We start from the raw sequence: 27,937 nt of genomic DNA on the forward strand, positions 1-27,937 counted from the left end.
GCTGGAGAGGGTATGGAGAACAGTATGGAGGTTCCTTAAAAAACTAAAAATAGATCTACCATCTGACCCAGCAATCCCACTACTGAGCATATACCCTGAGAAAACCATAATTTAAAAAGAGTCATGTACCAAAATGTTCATTGCAGCTCTATTTCCAATAGCCAGGACATGGAAACAACCTGAGTGTCCATCGACAGATGAATGGATAAAGAAGATGTGGCACATATGTTCAATGGAGTATTACTCAGCCATAAAAAGAAATGAAGTTGAGTTATTTGTACTGAGGTGGATGGACCTAGAGTCTGTCATACAGAGTGAAGTGTCAGAAAGAGAAAAACAAATACCATATGCTAACACATATATATGAAATCTAAAAAAAAATTAGTTCTGAAGAACCTAGGGGCAGGACAGGAATAAAGACGCAGATGTAGAGAATGGACTTGAGGACACGGGGAGGGGGAAGGGTAAGCTGGGAAGAAGTGAGAGAGTGGCACTGACATATATACACTACCAAATGTAAAATAGATAGCCAGTGGAAGCAGCTGCATAGCACAGAGAGATCACCTCGGTGCTTTGTGACCACCCAGAGGGGTGGGAAATGGAGAGTGGGAGGGAGGCGCAAGAGGGAGGGAATATGGGGACATTTGTATACGTATAGCTGATTCACTTTGTTATATAGCAGTAACTAACACAATAATGTGAAGCAATTATACTCCAATAAAGATGTTTTAAAAAAATGATTGTATATACAGAAGCAAAGTGAATAGGTAATCTGAATAGATGAGTTTATCTGTGCTCTTGGAAGGTTGCTACCATTTACTCAAATACTCACTGAGGTTGCCATTGTGAAAAAAAAATTGTCAAACAAAGATGAAGATAAAAAAGTCAATTGAATATTGAATTGAAAAGTAATTTTACTTTCAAATAGTTTGCAAATGTAGATGTTAAGTTTGGCATGAATGTCGTTAATGACCATAGCTGGGAGAGTTATACACCTGCTGATCACTACAATATTATAATAAATGAGGTTGATTTTCCTGTTGACTATCCCATTTTTTCTCATCGTGGTCTCATTACTTTTTCTATCACATTGCTGACCCTTAGCTGTGAATGCTCAGTTACAGATATTAAAAAAATGTATTAATTCATATATGTTTTTTTAAAAAAGAATGTGTCTAAGTATAAGAAGAGTGTTGCAAGTGTTGCTTGTCTTTTTCTGCTTTGTTAGGTCACAGGAGGTTTTAGATGGTGAAAATCAACCCTGTATTACAAGAGAAGAGATGTTTTACAAGCAGCCTTCCTTATAGCAACTAAATTGTCCCCAAAAAAGCATATAAGCGTAATGAAGCTTTTAAGTAGTCACATATATGCATATATATTCTCTCTGTCTCTCATGAATGACTAATTTTAATTTTTTTAAGTAGCAATTCAGCTTACTTTCAGAACCATTTAAGCTTAGCACATGATTTTGTTTTCTCTCCAAAACCAACTACTCTTGTTTATGAGATAATGTTTGCATATTTATTTTTACAAAGACAGTAGAATAAAACCTCATCATCATATGAGTGGCTTAGTGCTAATACCTTTGTCCTAAGCTGGGCACATGATCATTTAGAAATTCTTCCAGAGGTCAGAGCCATAATAGTTAGATTTAACTGAGAACTGTTTTGTGCAAACCAACACTTGACCTCCACGAGGGCAGAGTCATGCCATGCACCCATTGTGTAGTTCTTATCAAGCTTTTACAGCCCAGGGGGCTCGCCTTTCTTAATATATATTTGTTGGATTACATTGGAAGACCTGCTATAGAGAGGAACAGATTTCCACATAGTCCTCAGGAGTATTCTGTCTGGAATCTCCCAGCTATCTGCATGGTTCCAACCATTTCATTCAACTCTTGCCCAAATGGCACCTTCTTTGGGAAGACTTCCCTAACTACCTCTTCTGAAATAATACTTTCCACCCCATCTCTGTCACCTTTTTGTACTTTACTTTTCTTTATAGCCCTTACTGAGAGCTGACATATGTGTACTTGTTTATTTGTTTCTTGTTTATTACTGTCTTCCTCCATTAAAACACATGCTTCATGAGGGCAGGGACTTCATTTTATTCACTGCGATATCCCCAGTATCTCCTTCCAAGCTTGGCACCGAGTAGGTGCTTAATAAATAGATATGCAAACATATGATTCCAGTAGGGTTTCAACAAAGACAGTTGAGCAGCTATTTCCCAATTAACTACAAAACTCTGAACCAAGCTCTGTGAGATGCTGTGATAACCAGGATGTGGTCTCAGTCATCAGAGACCTTTCAGGCCAGTAGAAGAGACAGACTGTAGATAGAAGCCTACAGTGACACCCATATTTTTTCACCAAGACTCACCACAGCAGGATGAAAGATGTCTTGGCTCACAACCCCACCCATTCCCACTTTTCAGTTTGGAGGTTGGGACATCAGTAGAGGATTATGTTGTCACGTATGGGCCAGTCAAATTTTAGTTATTAGAAAATTAAAGGCCAAAAATACAAAGCATTCAGTAAACAATCCACAGCCACCCAAGTTGATCATGGTTAGTACTTAGGTAGAGCTTTCTGTATGCCAGGCACTGTTCTGAACATTTTATGTATATTCACTTGTGCAGTCCTCACAGCAATCTTGTGAGTACTATTATTTTTCCACATTTTACTGGTGAAGAAACTAAGGCACAAAAGGTTAAGTAACTTGCCCATTGTCACAAAGCTAAGAAATGGTGAAGCCAGAATTTTTACCCAAAAAATCTGCCTTCAAAGTTATTGCTCAATATTATGGCCTATTCCCCTACTTGTTGATAATGAGTAGTCTAAAATAATAACAATTTATCATTATATATATATATATATATATATATGTATATATATATATATATATATATCAGTTCTTGAAAACTACAATCAACTCAAGATGACAACACTTGATGAATTTGTAACAAATTGTCCTTCCCCTAAATTGCAGAAATTCTACTTCTCTTGTGCTTGTACATTTGCATATTAGGAACTTTACAAATTCTTTGTGGAATTTAGAATGAGAGACTGCTTTAAACTGTAAAATGGGCTTTGCAATACCAAATTTTAGTAATCCTTTTAAACTCAAAATGTTACTAGCAAGTGGTAACACTGAGATATATGAGACCACATGTTATTCACCTGTAAAAACAAAGGAAAAGATTTGTATCCGATTATGGCCTATAAAGTGGACTATAGTTACTGACCTAAGAGCACCAAGGGGGAATGAAAAGAATTCAGTGTTAGGGGCTGAAAACATGCTGTTGTAAGTTAAAAAAAAAAAAAAAAAGTGATTATTTTTAATTTACAGATCCAAGACGTTTTCAAGGAGGAGGTGGCATATCTAATCCAAACTGTGATGGATGAATATAATTCAAGTGGCATAATGAGGGAAGGGACTTTCCAAGGGAAATGCATAAGCAAAGGCATGAAAATACAAGAAGACGGAGTATGTTTAAGTAGGAGCAAGAATGCTGGTATTGTCATTGTGGCAGCCCACTCCAGTGTCCCACCTTATGTCCTCTGGGTCCACCTCTGGTATCAGCTGCAGCTGCAGTGAGCAGTTTGGTGCAAGCTTGATTGGACAGCATCCCTTATCTCGTGCCACCCAGGGGCTTCTTTGATGCAGTAGAAGCTTGACAGCTTGGAAATACTGGGGAGTTAAGCCCCCCAGAGGCAACTCTTAACCACTGGGGATTGGGAGTCAGTGGATATAGGCTCCCACCTCCCATTCTTCAAATGGATTATCTGGGAAGTGTTCTGTACATGTCTCCAGATATCCTGGTAGAATGGAGCCCCTGTGGCCTATAGCAGTGTCGTAGACAGTGCATCCTGATCTTGGCCTTTCCTCTTTTGCTGTCTTACTCTTCCTGCTCCTTCATTCCTGCTTCATGGAATCACCTAAACTACTGGCACCTGTGTCCTTTTCTCAGAATCTGCTTTTGAGGGTGTAGTTTTTCAAGAGGCTGCACAACATAGCCAGCTATATGAGATAGCTCAAAGGATTGAATTGTCAAACAGACTCACAAGAATCAGAGATTTTAGCCAGTATTGAAGTACCTGTGAAGCAGAAAGAGATCCAGAACTGCCACTGAAGTCTTCCAGTCCTTTCTCAATGCACTTTGGCCCAGATTTAACAGATGACTTCTCTAAGCAGTACCTGAGAGAGTGATTCTGAGAGAATATCCCTCACCCAAAGGGAGCTGTTACATTTATGGCTTATATGACATTTTCCAGGGAGCCATGCCCCATGAGTGCATGAATTCCAGGTTTATTAACCATAAGAAATCCTAGACAGATCAGGTACATCCTGCAAAAAGTATTTCATTAAGGACTTTCGCCCTGATAAATACCATTAAGTGTATTTGCCGGAAGATCAGTCATGTTTACAAGAAGCTTTGGCTGGTCCCCTTTCTCTTCTGGAATGCCCTTTAGTAAAGGGGTAGAATGGGGTTCAGGCCTGTTACACACACCCTTACCTTCCTAGTAAGCATGTTACCTTTCAGAAACACTAAGCCAGACAACTACCATCCTTTATTCCTCTTGCTTTGTCTTTTTAGATCGATTTCTAGCTTTGCCATATACTAGCTCTGAGACCTTGAACAAGTGGCGTAGTGTCTCTGAGCCTTTAACTACATTAGTAAGATGTGAATATTAATTCCTATTTCAAAGAGCGGTTGAGGGGAATAAATGAAATAACACTGAATGAAAAACAATGAAATGATGTACAGGCTCTGGCACATGGTAGGGATTTAGATGTTGCTCTTCCGTTTCCCATCCTTTTCTGTTTGTAATTACAGCCTTGGTATCTCCCCTACGGAGATCTTCTTGGTATCTCATGTTAAGACTCCCAACAACCAAACCCTAGCTTTATTCTGCAACTCCACTCTTTCTCCCACCCCAATTCTGATATTCTCTCCTGATATCTCTGAAATCCCCCTGGTTTGCATCTTGTACTCTTATTATATGATGTCTGACATGAAGAGGAACATGGTGAAAGGAGATATTGAAGTAATGGCTGAGGGTCAGATTTTGGAGGTCCTTGAATAACAAGATAAGGAGCTCTATTTTGGACTTTATTCCTTAGACTATAGGATGACAAAGAAGGAAATGGAGCCAAAGTGTGATGTTCAGTCCCCATGGCTGGTCCACATGAAGAATGGACTGAGAGATAAAAGATTAGGGGTAGAGAGACTAGTAGGGGAGAATATTTAAAGCAACAAGTGACCTGAACTAGCATTGTAGCTGTAGAAGCCAAAGGAAGAAACAGATGTGAAACTATTAGGGAAGTGACTTTAACAGGATGTGACAGCTAATTGGATTGATGAAACCTAAATGTTAAGGGTAGGAAGCAATCAGTCGTTCTCGGTGGTCCTCACTAATAGCTGAGAGGATTGTAAGTATATGAGGCCTATGGTGAGACAGTGAAGTGACCTGCAAGAACACGGAAATGAGTAAAGTAAGATTAGCCTCCGAGCTTTTAATTGTAAGATAATAGTTCTTGGATCTGAGGGTTCTTTTTAACAAATCTAAAGGAAGAATTTGTCAATGGAAAAAAGATGTGCACACGCGCACACACACACACACACACACAGAGGCAAATTTGGGCTCTTTTCTTCCAAACACAGTGAAGGATAAGAGTCTTAGCCATCAGATATTAAATATTTTTCCCCAGGAGCAAAGATTATGCTACTATAGATATGTTTATAGGCAATGCCTGCCCCAGAAGAAAGTAAGCATGTGGTTAACAATGTAGATGTTGGGATCAATTAGATTTGAGTTTAAATCTGTACTCTGATAGATATGTGACTTTAGGGAAGTCACTTAACCATACTAAGCTTTAGTTTCCTCATTGTTAAGTAGAAATAATAGTAGTAGATATCTTGTAGGGTCTATGGGAAGATTAAGTGAGATAATGAATAGAGCGTGCTTAATACAGTGTTGGCATCTAGAAAATGCCCAATAAATAATAGATATTTAATAATGATAATAATACCTTTGGGGACTGTACATATCAGATACTGTAGTGTAAGTCACTTGTTCTGATTATGTGCTGAGCAGACAACCTTCTGATACTTTGTAGATTTTTTTCTTTAGTTGAATTACCACATTCCAACAGATTACACTCCAGTCTTGCAAACTTTGAAATCACCCTTTCAGGAGGCTTTACATGGTATAGTGGTTGGAAGGCACACGTTTGTTACCTATTGGAAGATCAGATTCAGAACTGGAATCCAGAATGGAACAGAAAACGGTTCTAAAAGAGTGAAAAAGGGGGATTCATGGTTTTTATCTGATAAACAAGTATTCTATTGAAAATATTTGGCTGTGGTTCTGCAAGGGCAGAAACCACGCACTCTTGTCACTGTCAGCACATGTCTGACAAATAGTAGTCACTCAGCATAAATGAATGAAAGAGCTTCAGCCTGGTATAGTAGTGGACATACAGTTTTATCACAGAAATGACAATGGATTCTATAGAGACAAGTTCTAATACCTGTCTCTGCTACTTACTAGCTGTGTATTAATGGACTAGAAGCTGTCTTGGTTTCTAGAGTCTAGTTTTGTCATCTACAAAATGGAGGGTGAACATACTACCTGCAGTGAAGGATTAATGTGAGATGTAATAAGAGAATGTCTATGGAATGTGCTAAAAACAGCTACTTAAGAATAGTTATTTTCCCCTACACCCACACTAGAATATGATTTCCATGTCTTAGCTACTTCCATGTCTCTTGTACCTTGTACTGTGCCACTAAGGCATTGACTGAATGTTAGTTGAATGAACTAATGAATCAGGAGGAAAATTTGAATAGAAGACCTCAAAGTTGAATAGTTTCTGGTGATGATTGGCTACAGAGTGGGACTGTTCATCTAAGTCGCTAAAATGGAATAGAAGTATTGGTTGTCATTGTGGAAGAGGTTTAGGTTTAGATTAAAACTTGTTCTCTTTGAAGTCACCCAGAATGATGACAGAAGAGGAAAATTGTGATTCAGGTGCCATAATTGCCCAGAAATATGAAGAAATGTCCTAAAGAGCAGTAGATGATAGATCAGTATTGATTAGACTTAAGGGAAAGTAGTTTTTAATGGCTTAAAGTTTTAAAATGTTAGCATCAAAGAAATTCAAGTGCATATAAACCATTCACCAGTCATATGGTGGGTCATACAATGTCTTATTACTTTTTTCTTAATAAAAAGCAAACTTTACCAAGTATGTTTTCTGACCAAAATGGAATTAAATTAAAAATCAATAGCAATGCAATATATAGGAAAAAACGGTACTGTTTGGAAATTGAATAGCACACTTCTAAGTAATCCAAGATTCAAAGAAAAATCATATGGGAAATTAGAAAATATTTCAAACTGAATAAAAGTTAAAATGCAACATAATCAGAATTTGTGGGATGCAGCTAACATAATGCTTAGAGGAAAGCTTGTGTGAGAAAAGAGGAAGGTTTAAAATTAATGATCAAACTTCCCATCCTAGGAAGCTAGTGGGAAAAAAAGAACAAATTAAACCCAAAATAAGTAGAAGGAAAGAAATAATAAAAATAAAATCAGGAATCAGTAAAATTGAAAACAAAGAATAGACAGGTTTTTCAAAGCCAAAAATTGTTTCTTTAAAAGGATGAACTTGGTAAACCACAGCAGGACTGATAAATTTAAAAAAAGAGAAGTCACAGATTACCAGAGTCAGGAATGAGAGAAGGGATACCACTACAGATCCTACTGATCCTACATAAAGGGAATTTATGGCAATAAGCTCAGCAGCCTTAAATGAAAATCACAGCTTATCAAAACTGAAACAAGAAAAATTAGAAATGTGAATAGCCCTGTATGTAAATCTATTAAATTGAATGTGTAAACCATAATCTTACCAAGGAGAAAACTTCAGACTTAAATTAATTCTATTAATATGTAAAGAATATTTAGCAGCATTTTAAACAAATTTTTAGACAATAGAGGAGTAAACAATTCCCAAATCACTTTATGGGATTAAATTCTGTTATCAAAACCTGACATAGATATTATAAGAAGATTACACACCAGCGTCCCTCATGAACATAGGTATAAAAATCCTCAACAAAAATGCTAGCACAATTGAAATATACACCAAGAATACAAGGTTGGTTTCACATTTGAAAATCAATTGATATAATTCAACATATGGAAAGAATAAAGGAGAAAAACAATAGGATCATCTCAATCAATGCAGAAAAAGCATTTGACAGAATTCTACACCTTTTCATGATTAAAAAAAAATTCTCAAAAAGCTAGAAATAGAAGAGAACTTCCTCTGAAAAAAGAAACCTACATCTAATATCATATTTAATAGAAACATAGTGAACACTTTCCCCCTATGATCAGGAACAAGGCAAGATTTTCTACTCTCATCACTTCTGTTTAGTATATGCTGGAGGTCCTAACCAGGGAAGTAATGTAAGAAAAAATAAATAAAAGGTATAAGAATTGAAAAAAGCAAAAGTAAAAGTCTTTATTTACTGAAGACATGATTGTATATATAGAAAATTCTCAGGAATCTACTAAACAGTTACTAGAACTCACGAGTGAATTAAGTAAGGTCACAGGAAACAAAGTCTGTGTACCAAAAATCAATGGCATTTCTATATACTAGTAGCATTCAACTGGTAAATGAAATTTTAAAATTTATTTTGTCATGTCAAAAACTAAAATACTTAGAAATAAATTTAACAAAACATATACAAGACTTCTAAAATGAAAACTATGAAACATTGTGAAACAAATTAAACAAGGCCTAAATAAATGGAGAGATATATCATGTAAGTAGATTGAAAGACTCAATATAGTTCTCCTTAAATTGATCTATGGATTCAACACAATCCAAGTTAAACTCTCAACAGCTTTTTTTTTAACAGAGAATGGTAAGTGGATCCTAACATTTATATGGAAAAGCAAGGGCCAAAAAAACCTTGAACAAAACCAAGTTGAAGAGTTTCTTTACCTAGTTTTAAGACTTACTGTGAATCTACAGTAATCAAAGCAGTATAACATTGGTGTAAGAATGGATAAATGAAACAAATGGATCAATAGAGAGTCCAGAAATAGACAAACACATGCACACACACACACACACACACACACACACACACACCACACATTTATAGTCAATTGAGTTTCAACAGAGTACCAAGGCATTTCAGTGACTAAAGGAGAGTCTTTAATAAATGGTGCTGGGACAACTGGATAAACATACAGAAAGAAAGGAACCACACCCAGTACCTCACACAATATAAAGTACTTGATGTGGGATGGATCATAGATGTAAATGTAAAAACTAAAGCTATAAAGATCTGGAAGGAAACAAAGGAAAGTACTTTTGCAACTTTGGACTAGGTGAGGATTTTTTAAGACAGAAAGCACTACTATAAATAATGATCAACTGGACATCATGAAAATTAAAAACTTCTGCTAATTAAAAGGCATCATTAAGCAATAAGCTAATCTAGATAAAGCATATAAGAGTCTCCTGTTTGCTATTCTTGATGCTTTCCTCTAGCTTAGAGATTATTTCCAAATAAAAAGTTTTTAAAAGATACCATTAAGATAACAGGCAACAAAATACTCACTATAGATATATAGCTATAGATATAGATATATCTGACAAAGGACGTGTATCTAAAATATGTAAAGAACTCTTAGAATTATAGTAAGGAAACAACCAATAAGAACTGAGTAAAAGACTTAACAGATATTTTGCAAGACATACCAGTAAACACATATAAAAGCATTCAATGTCATTATTCATAAGAGAAATGCAAATAAAATCACAGTGGTATCTATTTCATACCCACTAGAATTGGCTAACATTAAAGTCTGATAGCACCAAAACTTGGTGAGGATGTGAAACCACTGCAATCACTTTGGAGAACTGTTTCTATAAAGTTATACATATATCTTCCCCAATGACCCAGAAATCCCATTCCTGCTTTTCAAGAGAATGAAAAGACATGTCCACAAGAAGACTCTTCAAGCATAGATAGTCACACAGGCTTTATTCATAAAAAACCAATACTGGAAACAAATGTTCATCAACAGGAGAATGAATAAATAAATTGTTGTATTGCCATACAAGACTCAGCAATTTAAAAAAAGAACTATTGACTCATACTACAACGTGGATGACTCTCAAACACTTCATGTTAAGTGAAAGAAGCCAGTCACAAAAGAGTATATTCTACATCAGTCCATTTATAAGAAGTTCACGAACAGACAAAATTCATCTATGGTGATAAAATCAGGAGTGAGAACTGACTAAAAGGGACCAGGAGGGAACTTTTCTAGGGTAATGGAAATGTTTTATGTTTTATTTGGAGTGGTGATTACATGGGTATACACATTTACCAAAATACATGAGATTGAACACTAAAATCTGTACATTTCAGTTACTCATATCTTACCCCAATAAATAAAAGAGACCACATCTGTTTATTTTTATGATATCCATTCATCATGCATGGTAGAATGTTGACCCTCTTAAAGCTTCCTATTGTGCACAATAAATTTATAAACCCCTTACCTTAGTATAAAGGCCCTGCGTGATTTGGCTCTTACCTCTCCTTTCTACCTCATGTCCCTCCCTTACCTATTAATTCCTAGCCCTGCTGGCTTTACTGTCTGAAGTAGTTCATTTCTTGTTATTTTCTAGTTCAATCTCTTTTTTGTTTCCTTCATTGCATTTAGGATAACGTGCATTTATTTTGTCTCTTTATACTTTATTCACCTGCCTTTTCCACTAGAATAAAAGCTCTTGGAGGGTGGAGACCTTGACCTTTTCACTGTTGTATTCCCCGATATATTCCCAGGGTGTTGCTTGGCTCAGGGAGTATTTGTTGAATGTGTGAGTGAATGAAGGAATGAATGAATGAATGTTCCTATTGTTCCATGTGTTGATAAAATGGGGCTATACTCAGATGTTCCTCTGTTTGGAGTTCGGTCCTTACCAATTCAAATGAAAATGACATAGTCTTATCCCTCCAAGCACAGCAAACCTTAACAAAACTGTGTCTCACGTAAGTTTTTGGTTGTTGCAATCAAACATTTTGTTTGATGCAAGGGAATTTTTTGTTCTCTTTTACTTTCCAGAATCGCTATATAGTCTTTCCTTTTATTTCCTAATCAGAACTTCTTATAGAAGCGACTTAATAGCATCCCTTATGACAGTACCTTCCAGACATATTTGATCTTGAATCCTATTGGTAAAATGTTTGAGCACACTAACCACGTGGGTACATTTATTTATTTCAAATATATATAAATATGTTGCTGTACTGTATATGTAATGAAACATACACAAATACAACATTTTAAAAGGATGGTATGAAAGGTGGTTCTAATATTTTCCTCCTCTCCCATGTGCTCATCCCACTTTGAAGACACTACCTTAGGGCAAATATTCTATATTTACTTATACATGTAAGTGTAAAACTTCAGTAGTGTTAACACTTTTGCACTTTAAACCTTACATCTGACCATGGATTGAAAGGCTTTATTGCTTTTTTTTTTTTCCAACATCTTTATTGGAGTATAACTGCTTTACAATGTTGTGTTAGTTGCTGCTGTATAGCAAAGTGAATCAGCTATATGTATACGTATATCCCCATATCTCCTCCCTCTTAAGCCTCCCTCCCACCCTCCCTATGCCACCCCTCTAGGTGGTCACAAAGCACCGAGCTGGTCTCCCTGTGCTATGCGGCTGCTTCCCACTAGCTATCTATTTTACATTTGGTAGTGTATATATGTCAATGCTACTCTCTCACTTCATCCTAGCTTACCCTTCCCCCTCCCCATGTCTTCAAGTCCATTCTCTACGTCTGCGTCTTTATTCCTGTCCTGCTCCTAGGTTCATCAGAACCTTTTTTTTTTTTTTTTTTTATGATATTGTTTAGTGCAGGCAGGGTAGAATTTTTAGGTCTGGGGCATATTTGAAATCATGTCATCTAATTTTTGCTGTACTTACTCTTAACATTGTTCAATGATAGTTTTTCTACAGAAAAAAATATGTATTAGTATTTTAGAGGAAAGAAATAATGAGATTAGAAAAGTGCAAATAGGCAAGGAAGAGCTCTGGAGAAGGCTGTGTTGATTTACACTATAGTTAATTACACTGTAAATATTGGTAGCAGCATATTTGAATGAAATGTCTTCTTGAGGAATTACTAATTGTAGAATATTAGCAATTAGTACACCTAGACAAAGTTGCTAAAAAATGGGGGAAATATCACTATTCTCCAATAAAAAGACAGTTTTTAAGGAAGCATCAATTCTTCAATATAGCAGCCTGAGACAGCTTTGGAGATTTTAAGCCTTTTGTGTTACCTCTGAGACCTTAAAGGAAGCAGAACATAAAAATGAGCCTCTATCAATTTGAAGCAAACCTAATCTTTGTGATCATGGCTGTGGTCTAAATCTATTAAAGATGTTCAAATTCAGTGTCCTTGGAATCACTGCGGGTTGACCTGAGTAGTGAGCAATAAACTTGTGTATTATAATTCTGGTTCGAAGATATGTGCTTGGAAAGTGAAACCGACAGTCAGCGTTTTGTGTCTGTCTATAAGCAGACTAAGAGTGTATATAAAATGACAGGTGCATTTTTAGAGAAAGAAACCCATAATGTTTTCCTATTTAGTAGGTGACAGTATGTCCCAAGATAACACAAGCTTAAGGAGCTGGAACAAGCATGGTTATTAAAGGCTAGCAGTTTCTCAGTTCATACAAATTGAATTTTTTCATAGGCTGGAAGACTGGAAATATAGGGTAGAGTACTGAAATAAATTAGCATATTAAGTGAATTTATACACTCAGGCTTGTGAACACTTTGAACTTAAGGAAGAAATTATATTACTTCTTCAAAGAAAAAGGCAATTTTTAAATTCTGTGTTTGATCTCCCTGTTGGAAAGGGCCTATATAATAAATTATATTATTTTGATGATTATCCAAAGAAGTGTGGTTATTATATTGATGGGAATCTTCTCTTCTCTCCTCTCTCTTTTTTCAGAATTACCGATTTAAGGAACATAAAAAGAAGATTGTATTTATCAACAGTCCATAAGGAACTGTCCTCAACCCCTCTTCATGCAAAAATCCCACTCTTCATGATCAAACGCAAAATCGTAAGTGTCATGAATATTGCTTAAAATATTAAATTTATTTCAGCAAATATTAATTCTGGGCCTACTCTGTGTATGAGACATTCTGTTAAGTTCCATGGTGGTATTAAAAATGAATAGAAATTTATACTCTTCTTTTCCTTCCAGTGAAAGAGCTTAAGATCTACTAGGTGGGAGAATATAATTGTTTGAATATCTAGAATACTGTGACTGGCAGCACAGTAGAGAGAGTAAGTGCTATTGGTACAGTGAAAGGGAAAGAAATCCATCTGACTGCAGGACAAGGAAAGGCTTCATGAAGGAGATTGCACTTGGCATGGACTTTGAAGGACTGTAGAATTTCAACAGGTAGAAATGAAAAACCGAGCATTCCAAGCAGAAGGAACAGCATGAGTAGAAGCATAGAGGCTGGAAAGTAGCACATATTTGGAGAACAGAGAATGTTTCATCATTGTTGCCAGATTTTTTAAAATAGCCTTAAGGAAACCTCAGTTCTATAATCCAAGAGCTTGATATAGGTTGGGAGATTTGTGTAACCTCTGCGACCTAAAGCAGCATAATATATAAGTAAGTAAGCAGTAGGTTACAGACTAGTAAGTTTGGGCCTGATACGACTGACTAGTGTTTCTCAAATGTTAGTCATTTCATTACTACTCTCATGACTTTACCATGTTTGTGTACTACCTGTTCCAGTATGTACATAATACTCTCCTTTAAACCAACTCAGCCTTTTTTGACTTAAATAAATTTATTTTTTAAAAAAAACTTTATATCACACTTATAAATGGAAAACCAGTATAACTTTCCGGAAATAAAAATTAACCATAACAATAAAGATACTGAAAACAAAACAGTATTTTAAAGTCTAGCTAAGTACTGTTTCCTGTTTAGGGTTCTGTCCTGAGGCCTGCTCTTTATTAACAATAGTTTATCAAGAGTTAGATACATGTTCAGGCTTTTTCTTGGGCATAATTAGGATTGAAAGAAAACTGATGGAGGGAAATTTTTATTCTGTGATCTGTAGTCATTTAATGCCATGCCCATGTACCATCTAAAACCATTTCACAAATGGTGCATATTCCACTCTTTGGGAGCCACTTTAGCAGAGAAAAGGAAGCCATTAAAGCTTTTGGTTTGGAGAGGAACATACAGTCAGTTCTATGCTTTGGGAAGATTAATCTGGTAGTGACATTTGGAATGGCTTAGAGGGGCTGGAAAATGGAGATGGAGAGAACATTTGCAGTACTCCAGATTAGGGTTAATGAGGACTAGGGCAGTAGCAGTAGAGGAATGGATGTAAGGTAACATCAGAAGCTTATGGTCCAATGAGCTAAGACATATTTAAACAGACCTTTTCCATATCATGTGGTACATGCTGTAAGAGCAGCACCCACAGTGAACTGTGGAGCACCAGGGGAGTGATCAGAGAAGGGCTTCTGAAGAAGGGGTTGCCTGAGCTGGGCCTTGAAAGATTAGAAGAAGAGAGAAGGCACTAACCAGTTCAAGTGGGGGTGGTATTCCTAGAACAGAAAGAGTAGCATTAAGAGTAGCTGCATGAGATGTGTAGGCACGTCCAATAATCCAGTGTTGCTGAAGAGAGACCAGAATAGTAGGGAAGTAGTAAGGCTGGAGAAGAAAACAGGGCAACCTCCTGGTAGGCCTTATATTTGTAGCCAGGGAGCCTGGACTTTTATCTCATAGGTGATAGGGAGCTTTTGAAGGGCTTGCAGCAGGGGGGCATGGTTAGATTTGCATTTTAGATAGAACATCGCTTTGGAGGATGGGTGGGAAAGATGAGACTGGAGGCCAGCAGGACCAGTTAGAAAGTCAGTGCAATTGTCACAAGAAGGTAAGAGGGGTTTTGTGTCATTTTGTCACTCTCATATCCCCAGTGCCTAGAGCAGTACCTGGCTCCTCCTAGGCACTCAATAATTATGTAAGTGGATGGATGAGTAGATGAATGATATAGGTGTAAGAGAGATGAGTCCTAAAGTTGGAAAATAGAAATCAGAGTGGAGATGAGGAAACAGAGTTGAAAAATAACTAAAAATTTTAATTGAAGATTAATTAGATGTCAGAAATGAAGAAGAAGGAAAAGTCAAGGATGACTCAGTTGACTTTCTACTTTGGATGACTGGTGACAGAATCAATACATAGAAATCCAGGAGAAAGAGCCAGGTTAGAAAGGGAAGATGGAAATGTTGATAAAAGAGTCTGAGACATTCAGATTGAGAATTTGGGGGGTACATATATGTTAGAGTCCTAGAGAGAGGTATGAGCTGGATATTTGGGCTTCTTCAGCATACAGGTGGCACTTAAAGTCATGAGAATGATGAAATTGCCTGCCTGCAGAGAGAGTAAGAATGGCAACAACAACAACAAAAGAGGCTAGAGGAGGAAATGCAAGGGCCTACCCAAGAAAAAGGATGGGCAAAGGAAGAAGAATCCGCGAAGGAGACAGGGCAACAGTGAGAAAGTGATGTGAATCATGAAGCAAAGTAAAGTGTGGTGGAAACCAAGGAAGTTTTGGTAAGAGAAAATGTCAACATGTGAAAGTATTTGGGATGTGGCAATCAGGAGGCCATTAGTAACTTCATTGACAAGTTTTGGTGTATGAGGAAGGAGTCAGGACAGTGGGCCGTGCGAATGGAAGATGGAGACATGAAAGCATCCTGACCATTGCTTTCAGTAGGCTGATCCACTGGGCTTCATGTTCAAGTAGATATAAATAGAGGGGAGGAATCAAAGATAACTTTGAGGTTTTACGTCTGGAAAACCTGGAGATTGAGCCCAGTAACAGATAGGTGCTGGATTTTGGAATAAATTGATGGTTTCTGTTTGCAGTAGAATTATTTTAATTCATTATGTACTAAACACTCATAAATGCACAAAGATTAAATGCAAATACTTCAATTATGAAACTTAAATCATTTACGACGTTAAGGAAGTGCATTAGTGCCTTACAAATGAAATTATATTCATCCTCTTATATTTAGGTATGATTTCCTTATTCATCTAAGATTGTTTAGAGTTCATTGTTAGGTGGTTTCCAAGAGTTAAACCATATATGAGACTAATACACTATTCTGTGTGTGGTTAATAAATCAGGTTTGTCATTACCTTGCTTTTGTGAGTTCAGTCACCCTTGTCAGTTAACTAACTCTGAAGTTTCTGGATATCATATTAAAATCTGAACTGATCATTCTGTACATGGCTATAATCTTCACACACACACACACACACACACACACACACAGTGTACCCTTCATCCAGTGGCATTTGTGGGAATACAATATTTGAAAAAAAAATATTGTCTGTTAAAAGTAAACCACACAAATATCTTGCTGAGATAGGAAGTAAACTTCATTGAACAATCTTTCATATTTAATAAATGAGTCTTTAAGAGGAATATGTGCTAGCAGTGCCAGGTGTCTAATGACATAAGAAATGTACTATTTAAACTAAAAAGAAAATAGCCGTAATAGGCCCTGTGGGGCAGTGTGTCTTAGCTTATCTATCTACCTCATCTTCTCATCCCCAGTGAGAGAGCTCAATAGAAAATATAAAAGAAAGGAGATGCAGGCATGAAAATTACATGTAGTTGTTTTTAAAAAAAAATCTTAATGTGAAAAAATCAAGCTGGTGTCTATATCTTAGGTGACTTCAGCTCATGCTAAATTTTGAAAAGCAAAATATCTAGAACTTGTCTTGAATCTAGAAAAATTGCTCACGTAATTCAAGGCAGTCCTAAGCAAAGACAAGATATTTGTTTCTATAGTGTTCCCATCCCAATGAAATCATCAAATCATAACTACTTATAGTATGTCCTAATTATTCTATATTTTGTGAAATATAAACATGTAAATAATACATAGGAGTTAAGAGCATGGCATCTGAGTTCTGACACTTACTAGTTATGTGACCCTGTGCAAGTTCCTGTGTTCATTTTCCTCATTTATAAAATGCAGATAATATGAGGTATGCATACTACTAAGGTTGTTGTGGGAATTTACATGAGTTAATAAACATAAGGCTTTTAGAACAATGCCTGGCATGGACCAAGCTTTAAATAAGGATTATATCTCCTATTTGCTTTTTAGGTGCTACTTCTTCCAGGACACCCTCCATGATTTCCCCTCTGCTGATTGATTAGACATTTTCGGTACAGCGCATCATTACCATTCACAAATTCATAATTCTTATAACACTTCTTCACCCTGCACTTTAATCATCTGTTTACTTACCTGTCTCCCCTTTTAGGCTGTAAGCATAACTCATTTGGTTTTTATCCCTAGTCCCTATTTACATGGCAAATAGTAAGTGCTCAATAAATGTTTGTTGAACAAATTGACAAGTCTTAATGTGCCTCCTGACTTGGGAGATAAAAGAATGAGTTTATCATGGACAAATTGTATAAGCTTTCTAAATGTGCCTGCCTATTCCATAAATGTCCAGGAGTACTCAAGCAAATATTAAGAAACTCGGTTCTAATACTTGCTCTCATTTCCCCTCACTTTCCTCCCAATCCAGGAGATGCTACAGCAGCAGAGGGAGGGTCTTTCCTTTCCATTGCTAACATAGTCTATTCCAAATGAGCCCTTATTGAATTAAAGCTGAGTCTTGTTTAAGGGAAATTTCTAGAGAGAGCAGCAAAGTGACAGAGAGCCCTCCACCCATTTAAAATGCCATGCCTGGGGTCCTCCCTGGTGTTGGTGTGATGTTGGCCTCAGTTCTCTGCTTCTTGCCAAAGCACTCTTCACTTCGTTCTACTTTTTAAGAGACATAGATATTTTGGTGATAAACCTCAAAATACAGTATTTTAAAAGCACTTCAGCTAACATTTGTAAATCAGGAGATGTCACATAAAATTTCTGACCACTTTTTTAAAAAAATCAGAAGTTAACATTGAGTCTGCTTTCTTGCACAGCAAGCAGTCAGCTAGAACAGAGTGGCAACTGCACACTTTTAATGGAGCTTTAAGCTCTCCTGTGAAGTTCAGTCCTCTCCACTCATAAGGATGTGGGTGCAGTCAGACCCTTCCTGCTTCACTCATTTAAGTGACCTGCCATGGGCCTCTAGGCATATAGTTTGCAACCCCTGATTTAGAGGATAATTGCCAGATGGTTCACTTTGCCTTGATTCTTTAGCTAAAGCCTTCACATAACCAGAGGCAGCAAATAAAGTTAATATTTTTATAGCCACACCAACATGAATATTTTTTTAGAGGCCACTTACTGTTCTAGTTTCCATAGAATGTTCAACCGTACAAATAAAAAATTTTATTTTTCATGTTATTCTTAATTATGATGGATTCATTTTAACATATAAATTATAAAAATTTATACTTTTAATTTAGGTTTTCAATGACAAGAACAGTTTTAAAACTTAATAGCCATCATATTAAACAGTGGGGGTAGCCACTTAGTCAAGACTCACTGAAATCAATCTTACTACTCTTTAATATAATTTCAGTTAGTTGGTGATGGTATCAGATGAACATCAATGTCTTGCCACCAGAGTATGTATTAATGTCCAGTGAATTTAATTCCATTTGAATAGGAAGTTCAGGTATGAGATATTGCTGAGAATGAATCTTTCATTGGAGATATAACAAAGTAGTATGATAAATTACAATGCCAAATTCTTTTAGTAACCTTTTCCACTTAAATACCCAGTGTTTGTCATTTAGATAGATAGAATTACTCTTTAGGAGTTGTACTTTCTTGAACCACAACTCTGACGGAATATGTTATAGATTTTATTACAAACTGAAAGTGTGGCATAGTGTTTTTAAAGTTTCCCCTCAAAGATCATTTTTCCCATAGAGCCAATGATTTGGAAATTTTTGGTTCTTAACAGTATTTAATTTCTTAAGTGCCATTGAATGAACAGAGAATGGAGGAGGCAGATTTTTTTAGATGTATATTTAAGACATAATTAGAGAATGTCTCTCAATGAAGTCATTCTAACATAGAATCCACTGTAGTGTCTGTGGTACTTATTTGAGGGTTTGTACATGTTTTCATGTGCATATCATTTAATAATACTTGTTTTTCACTCTCTCTACTCACCTGTCTAATGTGGGTGTTGAAGAGATTTGGGAAAAGGAGCAGTTTCATGCTTTTCTCTGCTGACCCTGAATGGTTATGTGAGATAGGGACAACTACATAAAAATATTTGTTCTGGAAAATGAATGATTACCCAGCTTTAGGTCACCCTATTTTCAAATCACTTGAACAGGCAGAGTAGTGTTAGAGGTAAAATGTGGCCTTGAGAGCTAGATTGTAGGGGTTTGAAACCTAGCTGTCACTTCCTATCTGTGGGCCCTTGGGCAAGTCAGTTATCTCTGTGTGCTTCAGTTTCCTCATTGGTTAGGTCGTGAGAATTATAGAACCTACTTCATAGAGGAGTTGTTACTATTAAATGAGTTATTACTTAGAGTAGTGCCAAGCTCATAGTAAGTGCTTAGTTAGTGTTAGTTGATGTTGTTATCATTTTACTATTTTCTCTTGACCTGAATCCATGTTTATTAATTTGTGAATATGTTATCATAATAAACGTCTGAACTTGCAGTTTATTTCAATTAACAAATACCTTTTGAGCCCCTGCTGTAGGCCAAGGTCTGTGCCAAAAGATGTGAATCCAAAGGTGAATGGTGCACAGTCTTCTCATCCATGAGATTATAATAGGCAAAGGAGGCAAACATATAAACAAGTTAATGATGATGGGCAGTGGTTAACACCAAACTAGTCTTAGGAAACAAATGCTGCTAAAGGAAAATATCAGACTTTTCTAGCCAAGTTGGAGCTTGTTATAAGTGGAGATATTTGTGCTAAATTGTGAATACACACAAATAAAAGCATGGAAGTTCATGTCACGTTTGATTCCTTAACTGGGTTGTATAATGGGAATGTACAGAATCACAATGCTGGAAAAGAAGACTAGATGAAACCATGAAGGGCCTTGAAAGCCATGATAAGAAATTTAAATTTTTAGTCCATTAGAGATTTCTTTTTAAACTTTAACGTGGAGAAGTTTCACAATATTATCTGTATTCTAGAAAATGAGTACAATGTCAGAATAAAAAGAGCTAGAGGCAGAGAGACCAATTAAAAGGCTGTGCAAAGTCCAGGTGAGTCATATTAGCCTGAATTAGTGTAGCAACAAAGAAGTAGAAGAGGAGAACAGATATAAAAGATACTTCAAAAAAAAAAAAAGATACTTCAGGATTTAAATCAGTGAAAAAAAGGGAGAAAATGGCACTGAATTAATCTAGGGCTGGAAATTGGCAAAGTAGATGTGCTACCAACAAGGGAAATATCCTGCAGGAGCTTAAATGACTGCTTAGATTGCTGTTTCTGACCATGACAGAATATCTGGTATCAAACTGTCCTTCCTACTGTAAACAAATATAAAACTGGAAAAAATATTTGAAGTAAGACTTTTCAACCATTTGGATAGCAGGCAACATACTTTTAAAAGAGAGAAACAAATGAGATGAGTCCTATATTCCCAAGCTTTCTGAAGGCCCATTCTGGACTGCAGTGCAGAGATGGGAGCCCAGACAGAGCATGGCATCTTGCTGAATAGAGACAGAGATCAGAGTTAAGGATGACTGAGACTGAGGTAGCCAGAATTTGTAGGTTAGTGTATCTGAGAGGAGCTTCAGAAATATGCATCAGGGTCTTCTTGAACCTTTGTGCATGCTTACAGTAGGACCCCATGAAGTAATCACAGACCAGCCCCTGGGGAAAGAACACCTACTAAGCACCTGTGACACACAGGGCTAGGAGATATTCAAGTTCTGGCCAGAGTGAAGAGGTATCACTGAACACATACAGGAGAAACTCCAGAAAGACAATATTACTTAGAAATGGAGCTTATCTAGTCCTGGAGAAAAGGTCACCTTAGACCTGACCTAACAAATATAAAAACTCACATCAAAAGATCAAGATGATCTGCAAATTAACTTCCACCTGGAACATGTTTAGGACTCTTAAGAAAAACAACAAAATCCAAAAGCCCAAAAACATAGTAGCCATAACGTCCAGCATACAATTTTTTAAAAACAGATACTAGATAGGCGAACTGGGTAAACATGATCCATAACCAGGAGAAAAATCACAGAATGAAAATTCAAGGGCCTTAAAATAACTATTATAAATATATTAGAGGATTTAAAGGAAATTTTGAACATAATGAGGGAGCAAATTAAGAAACCCCAATGGAAAAAGGAAACTATGAAAAGAAATTTGGAAAAATACAATGTTGAAATGAAAGTTTCACTGGATAGACGTAACATTAAGTTAAACACTGGGGAATATCAGTAAAATTGAAGTCAAGAATATAGAAACTCTTCAAACTGAAGCACAGAGAGAGGGGAAAAGCCTGGGGAAAAAAATGAACATAGTCTGAATGGCCTGTGAAACAGTATCTGTCAGTCTAATATATGTGTAATTGTAGTACTATAAGGAGAGCAAAAAGAGATTGAGCAGGAGAAACTTTATAGAAATCATGGTTGAAATTTTTCAAATTTTGAAAAATATACCCATAGATCCAGTAAGCGCAACAAACTATGAGCTGAGAAACACACAAAAACCACACCAAAATCACACCATGGTATATCATAACTAAAAAAAAAAAAAAAAGAAAACAAAAACACAAAGAAACCACAAAGATCACACCATGGTATGTCATAATTAAATTGCTAAAAATCAATGATAAAATCTTAACAAGCAGCAAGAAGAGAAAAAATCAATTATACACAAGAGAACAATGATAAAATATATCACCAGCTTTCCATCAGAAGCAATGGAAGTAGGAAGACAATGAAATAGTTCTGGGGGAAAAAAATGTTTAAACCTGTCAACTTAGAATTCTTTATCTAGTGAAAATATTCTTCAAAAACTGGAGCAAAATAAGAACATTTTCAGACTAAAAAGTTGAGAGAATTCGTTACCAGCAAACCTGCACTACAAAAATATTAAAGGAAGTTATTCAGCCTGAAAAAAATGTGCCAGATAGAAATTTGGATCTAAATGAGAGAATGAAGAGGACAAGTAATGGTAAATTAATAAGTAAATCTTAAAGGTTCTTTATTCATATCATAAATTCTTTCAAAGTGTTTGATTGTTGAAAGCAAAAATAACAATGTAGAAGTAAAATATGTGACAATAATAACACAGAGATGGTAGTATACTTTTATGAGGTTCTTATCCAGAAGATATTCTAATATTTATTCAGGGTTAAATTGTTAGAAGTTAAAGATTCATATTGCAAACTCTAGGACAACCATAGAAAAAAGTAAAAGAACAACTAATCGACAAATATAGCTAATCAACAAATTGCTAATCAACAAATTGAGGAAATTAATGGGGCACTAAAAATATATTCAATCCAAAATAGAGGAGAACTAAACAAAGAGCAGATGGGACAGATTGAAAACAAATAAATTGGTAGCCTTAAACTCAAACACATCAGAATAATTACATTAAATGGAAATGGACTAAACACTCCAACAGAAAGACAGAAATTGTTAGATTGAATAAAAAGTGAGACAACTATATTCTGTTTATAAGCAGTGCACATTAAATTTAAGGACACAGGTAGGTTAAAAAAATTTTAATAGAAAACGTCTTACCTTGCAAACACAAATTATAAAAAAGCTAGAATGGCTCTATTAATATCAGTCAAAGTAGAATGCAGGACAAGGAATATTATGTAAAGAGGCATATTTCATAATGATAAGGGGGGTCAAACATGTAGAAGATATAACATCCTACATGTGTACATAGCTAGTAACAGTGCTTGAAAATGCATGAAGCAAAAACTAACAGAACTAAAGAGAGAAAGATAAATACACAATTATAGATGACGATTTCAGCACTCCCCTCTCAGAAATTGACAGAAAATCAGTAAACTGGAAAAATGCTATCAATCAACCTGACTTATTTGACATTTCTAGGATGTTTAATCTAACAATTGCAGAATAACACTATATTCAAGTATGCATTGAATATTCACCAAGGTATATGGTATATTAGGCTGTATTAATCTCAGCAGAGTTAAAAAGACTGAAATCATACAAAGTATATTCTGTGGCTAAATGGAATTAGATGGAAATTAGTAACAAAAATATAATTGAAAAATCCCCAAGTACTTGAAAATAAAGCAACATACTTCTAAATAACCTATAAGTAAAAGAAAACTAACAGGGAATATTAGCAAATATTTTAACTGATATTTTTACTAATTTTAAATGGTAATGAAAATAAAGCATACTAAAATTTGTGAGATGCATTAGAGGCATCTAAAGTATGCAGAAAGAAATAATCAAGAGAATAAGTCAATGAAATGGAAAATGGGCAATGGAGAAAAATCACTGAAACCAAGTTTGGATTTTGAAAATATTTAGTAAGTGATAAACCTAGACTAATCAAGAAAAAAAGAACACACACACATTGTCAATATCAAGAATGAATGTAAGTAGCACAGGGAGATCAGCTCGGTGCTTTGTGACCACCTAGAGGGGTGGGATGGGGAGGGTAGGAGGGAGGGAGATGCAAGAGGGAAGACAAATGGGAACATATTGTATATGTATAACTGATTCACTTTGTTATAAAGCAGAAGCTAACACACTATTGTAAGGCAATTATACTTCAATAAAGATGTTTAAAAAAATAAAAAAAAATAAAGAAAATAAAAAATAAAAAAAAATAAAAAATTGATATCTAAAAAACAAACAAACAAAAAAAAAGGTTATGTAGTTGTAAAAACCCTAGCTACAAAATATAGACTCTGTTTTTCTAGACAGATTACATTAAAGGCAAAAGAAAAAAAAAAAAAAAAAAAGAATGAATGTAAGGAAAAAGGAAAATAAGGGAATATTATGAAGAATTGTATACTAATAAATTTGACAACTTAGATTAAGTGGGAATATTCTTTTAAAGACGCATTACTAAAACTGATACTAAAAGAAATAGAAAATCTGAGTAGGCTTATATCTATTTTTAGAAAATGAATTTGTAATTTAAAACATTCCCACAAAAAAATACAGGTTCGGATGGCTTTATGGGTAAATCTAACCAAACATTTAAGGAAAGAATAATACTCTCTCTCAGATAATAAAGGAGAAGGAACATTTTTCAATTCACTTAATAAAATGTGGCCAGCATAATTCTGATACCAAAACCAGGAAATATATTAATTCCCAAAAGAGAACTATAAATCAATATCACTCAAGAACATAGACACATGGATCCTTAACATCATGACCAAGTGGTGTTTATTCCAAGAATTCAAGGTTAGTCTTACACTTGAAAATTAGTCAGTGTAATTTTTCACATTAACAGAATAAAGGGAAAAAATCATAAAGTCATCTCAATGTATGTAGAAAAATCATTTGATGAAAATTCATTAGGCATTAAGATGAAAACTCACCTCAAACTAGTAACAGAAGGAAACTTGTTGAGCCTAATAAAAGGCCTCTATAAAAAACCTACAACTAAATCATACTTAATGGTGAAATACTATCAATACTTACCTCCTAAGATGGGGAACAAAGCAAAGATATCCACAATGAGTGCTTCGATTCAGCATTGCATTAGAGGTCCCAGCAAGTGCAATAAGATAATAAAGAGAAATTTTAAAACATACAGACTGAAAAAGAAGAAATAAAAGTTTCTCTCTTTGCAGACAACATAATCATCTTGTAGAAAATTCTAGAGAGGACTGCTGCCATGTCCTGCCCGCTGTCTGCTGCACACGGTAGGGTGTTGCTCCGGGACCTTACTTCAGACGTGCAGAGACTCTCCCTGGAGTGTCTCAAATGCATGCAGTGTGCATGAACACTGGATTGGAATCAGTGAGCTGAAAGATACAGAGCAGCACACTTGGCTGGATGAATCCCTCTGGATTGTGGACGGAAAAGACCGTGAGCACTGTTCGTTTTACAAGGGTCTTCGTGCTCTGGCCGGGTGTCAGGCTTGAGCCTCCAAGGTGGGAGAGCCGAGTCCAGGACATTGGACCACCAGAGACATCCCGGCACCACATAATGTAAATCGGCAAGAGCTCTCCCAGAGATCTCTGTCTCAACACTAAGACCCAGCTCCACCCAATGGCCAGCAAGCTCCAGTGCTGGATGACCCATACCAGACAACTAGCAAGAGAGGAACAAAACCCCACCCGTTAGCAGAGAGGCTGCCTAAAATCATAATATGTTCACAGAAACCGCAAAACACACCACCAGACGCGGCCCTGCCCACCAGAGAGACAAGATCCAGCCCCACCCACAGGAGCACAGGAGCCAGTCCCCTCCACCAGGAAGCCTAAAGAAGCCAGTGAACTAACCTCACCCACCGGGGGAAGACACCAAGAACAATGGGAACTACAAACCTGCAGCCTGTGGAAAGGAGACTGCGAACGCAGTAAGTTAAACAAAATCAGAAGACAGAGAAATTTGCAGCAGATGAAGGAGCAAGGTAAAAACCTACCATACCAAACAAATGAAGAGAAAATAGGCAGTCTGCCTGAAAAAGAATTCAGAATAATGATAGTAGAGATGATCCAAAATCTTGGAAATAGAATGGAGAAAATACAAGAAACGTTTAACAAGGACCTAGAAGAACTAAAGAGCAAACAAACAATGATGAGCACCACAATAAATGAAATTAAAAATTCTCTAGAAGGAATCAATAGCAGAATAACTGAGGCAGAACAACAGGTAAGTGACCTGGAAGATAAAATACTGGAAATAACTGCCGCAGAACACAATAAAGAAAAAAGAATGAAAAGAGACCTCTGGGACAACATTAAACGCACCAACATTGGAATTATAGGGGTCCCAGAAAAATAAGTGAAAAAGAAAGGGTCTGAGGAAATATTTGAAGAGATTATAGTTGAAAACTTCCCTAACATGGGAAAGGAAATAGTAAATCAAGTCCAGGAAGCGCAGAGAATCCCATACAGGATAAATCCAAGGAGAAACACGCCAAGACACATATTAATCAAACTATCAAAAAAATAACTGCAAAGGAAAAATATTAAAAGCAGCAAATAACATACAAAGGAATCCCTATAAGGTTAACAGCTGATCGTTCAGCAGAAACTCTGGAAGCCAGAAGGGAGTGGCAGGACATATTTAAAGTGATGAAAGGGAAAAACCTACAACCAACATTACTCTACCCAGCAAGAATCTCATTCAGATTTGACAGAGAAATTAAAACCTTTACAGACAAGCAAAAGTTAAGAGAATTCAGCACCAACAAACCAGCTTTACAACAAATGCTAAAGGAACTTCTCTAGGCAGGAAACACAAGAGAAGGAAAAGACCTACAATAACAAACCCAAAACAATTAAGAAAATGGGAATAGGAACATACATATCGATAATTACCTTAATTGTAAATGGACTAAATGCTCCAAATAAAAGACACAGACTGGCTGAATGGATACAAAAACAAGACCCATATATATGCTGTCTACAAGGGGCCCACTTCAGACCTAGGGTCACATATAGATTGAAAGTGGGGAATGGAAGAAGCTATTCCATTCAAATGGAAATCAAAAGAAAGCTGGAGTAGCAATTCTCATATCAGGCAAAATAGACTTTAAAATAAAGACTATTATAAGAGACAAAGAAGGACACTACATAATGATCAAGGGATCAATCCAAGAAGAAGATATAACAATTGTAAATATTTATGCACCCAGCATAGGAGCACTTTAATACATAAGGCAAATGCTAACAGCCATAAAAGGGGAAATTGACAGTAACACAATCATAGTAGGGGACTTTAACACCCCATTTTCACCAATGGACAGATCATCCAAAATGAAAATAAATAAGGAAACACAAACTTTAAATGATACATTAAGCAGGATGGACTTAATTGATATTTATAGGACATTCCATCCAAAAACAACAGAATACACTTTCTTCTCAAGTGCTCATGGAACATCCTCCAGGATAGATCATATCTTGGGTCACAAATCAAGCCTTGGTAAATTTAAGAAAATTGAAATCGTATTAAGTATCTTTTCTGACCACAATGCTCCGAGACTAGATATCAATTACAGGGAAAAAACTGTAAAAAAATATAAACACATGGAAGCTAAACAATATGCTACTAAATAACCAAGAGATCACTGAAGAAATCAAAGAGGAAGTCAAAAAATACCTAGAAACAAATGATAATGAAAACACAACGACCCAAAACCTATGGGATGTAACAAAAGCAGTTCTAAGAGGGAAGTTTATAGCAATACAGTCCTACCTCAAGAAATAACAAAAAGTCAGATAAACAACCTAACCTTACACCTAAAGCAATGAGAGAAAGAAGAGCCAAAAAAACCGCAAAGTTAGCAGAAGGAAAGAAATCATAAAGTTCAGATCGGAAATAAATGAAAAAGAAATGAAGGAAATGGTAGCAAAGATCAATAAAAGTAAAAGCTGGTTCTTTGACAAGATAAACAAAATTGATAAACCATTAGCCAAACTCATCAAGAAAAAAAGGGAGAAGACTCAAATCAACAGAATCAGAAATGAAAAAGAAGAAATAACTAACACTGAAGAAATACAAAGGATCATGAGAGATTACTACAAGCAACTATATGCCAATAAAATGGACAACATGGAAGAAATGGACAAATTCTTAGAAAACCACAACCTTCCAAGAGTGAACCAGGAAGAAGTAGAAAGTATAAACAGACCAGTCACAAGCACTGAAATTGAAACTGTGACTAAGAA

At 36.0% G+C, this 27,937-nt stretch overlaps 1 protein-coding gene across 9 annotated transcripts in view; it reads left to right on the forward strand.

The window, feature by feature from the left end:
* The window catches only part of CFAP20DC (CFAP20 domain containing), a 265,772-nt gene that overhangs the window by 80,666 nt on the left and 157,169 nt on the right, over nucleotides 1-27,937 (forward strand). For 8 of the 9 annotated variants that reach the window (XM_068558750.1, XM_068558754.1, XM_068558751.1 and 5 more), the window contains exon 5: nucleotides 13,081-13,195. In XM_068558750.1, coding sequence (XP_068414851.1) covers nucleotides 13,081-13,195 — 115 coding nt within the window. Of the gene's footprint in view, nucleotides 1-13,080; nucleotides 13,196-24,905; nucleotides 24,959-27,937 lie in introns of those variants that run through there. The other variant, XM_068558756.1, reaches the window with a different exon arrangement.

This window comes from Eschrichtius robustus, chromosome 12, assembly GCF_028021215.1.
Source record: "Eschrichtius robustus isolate mEscRob2 chromosome 12, mEscRob2.pri, whole genome shotgun sequence".
Taxonomy (NCBI): Eukaryota; Metazoa; Chordata; class Mammalia; order Artiodactyla; family Eschrichtiidae; genus Eschrichtius; species Eschrichtius robustus.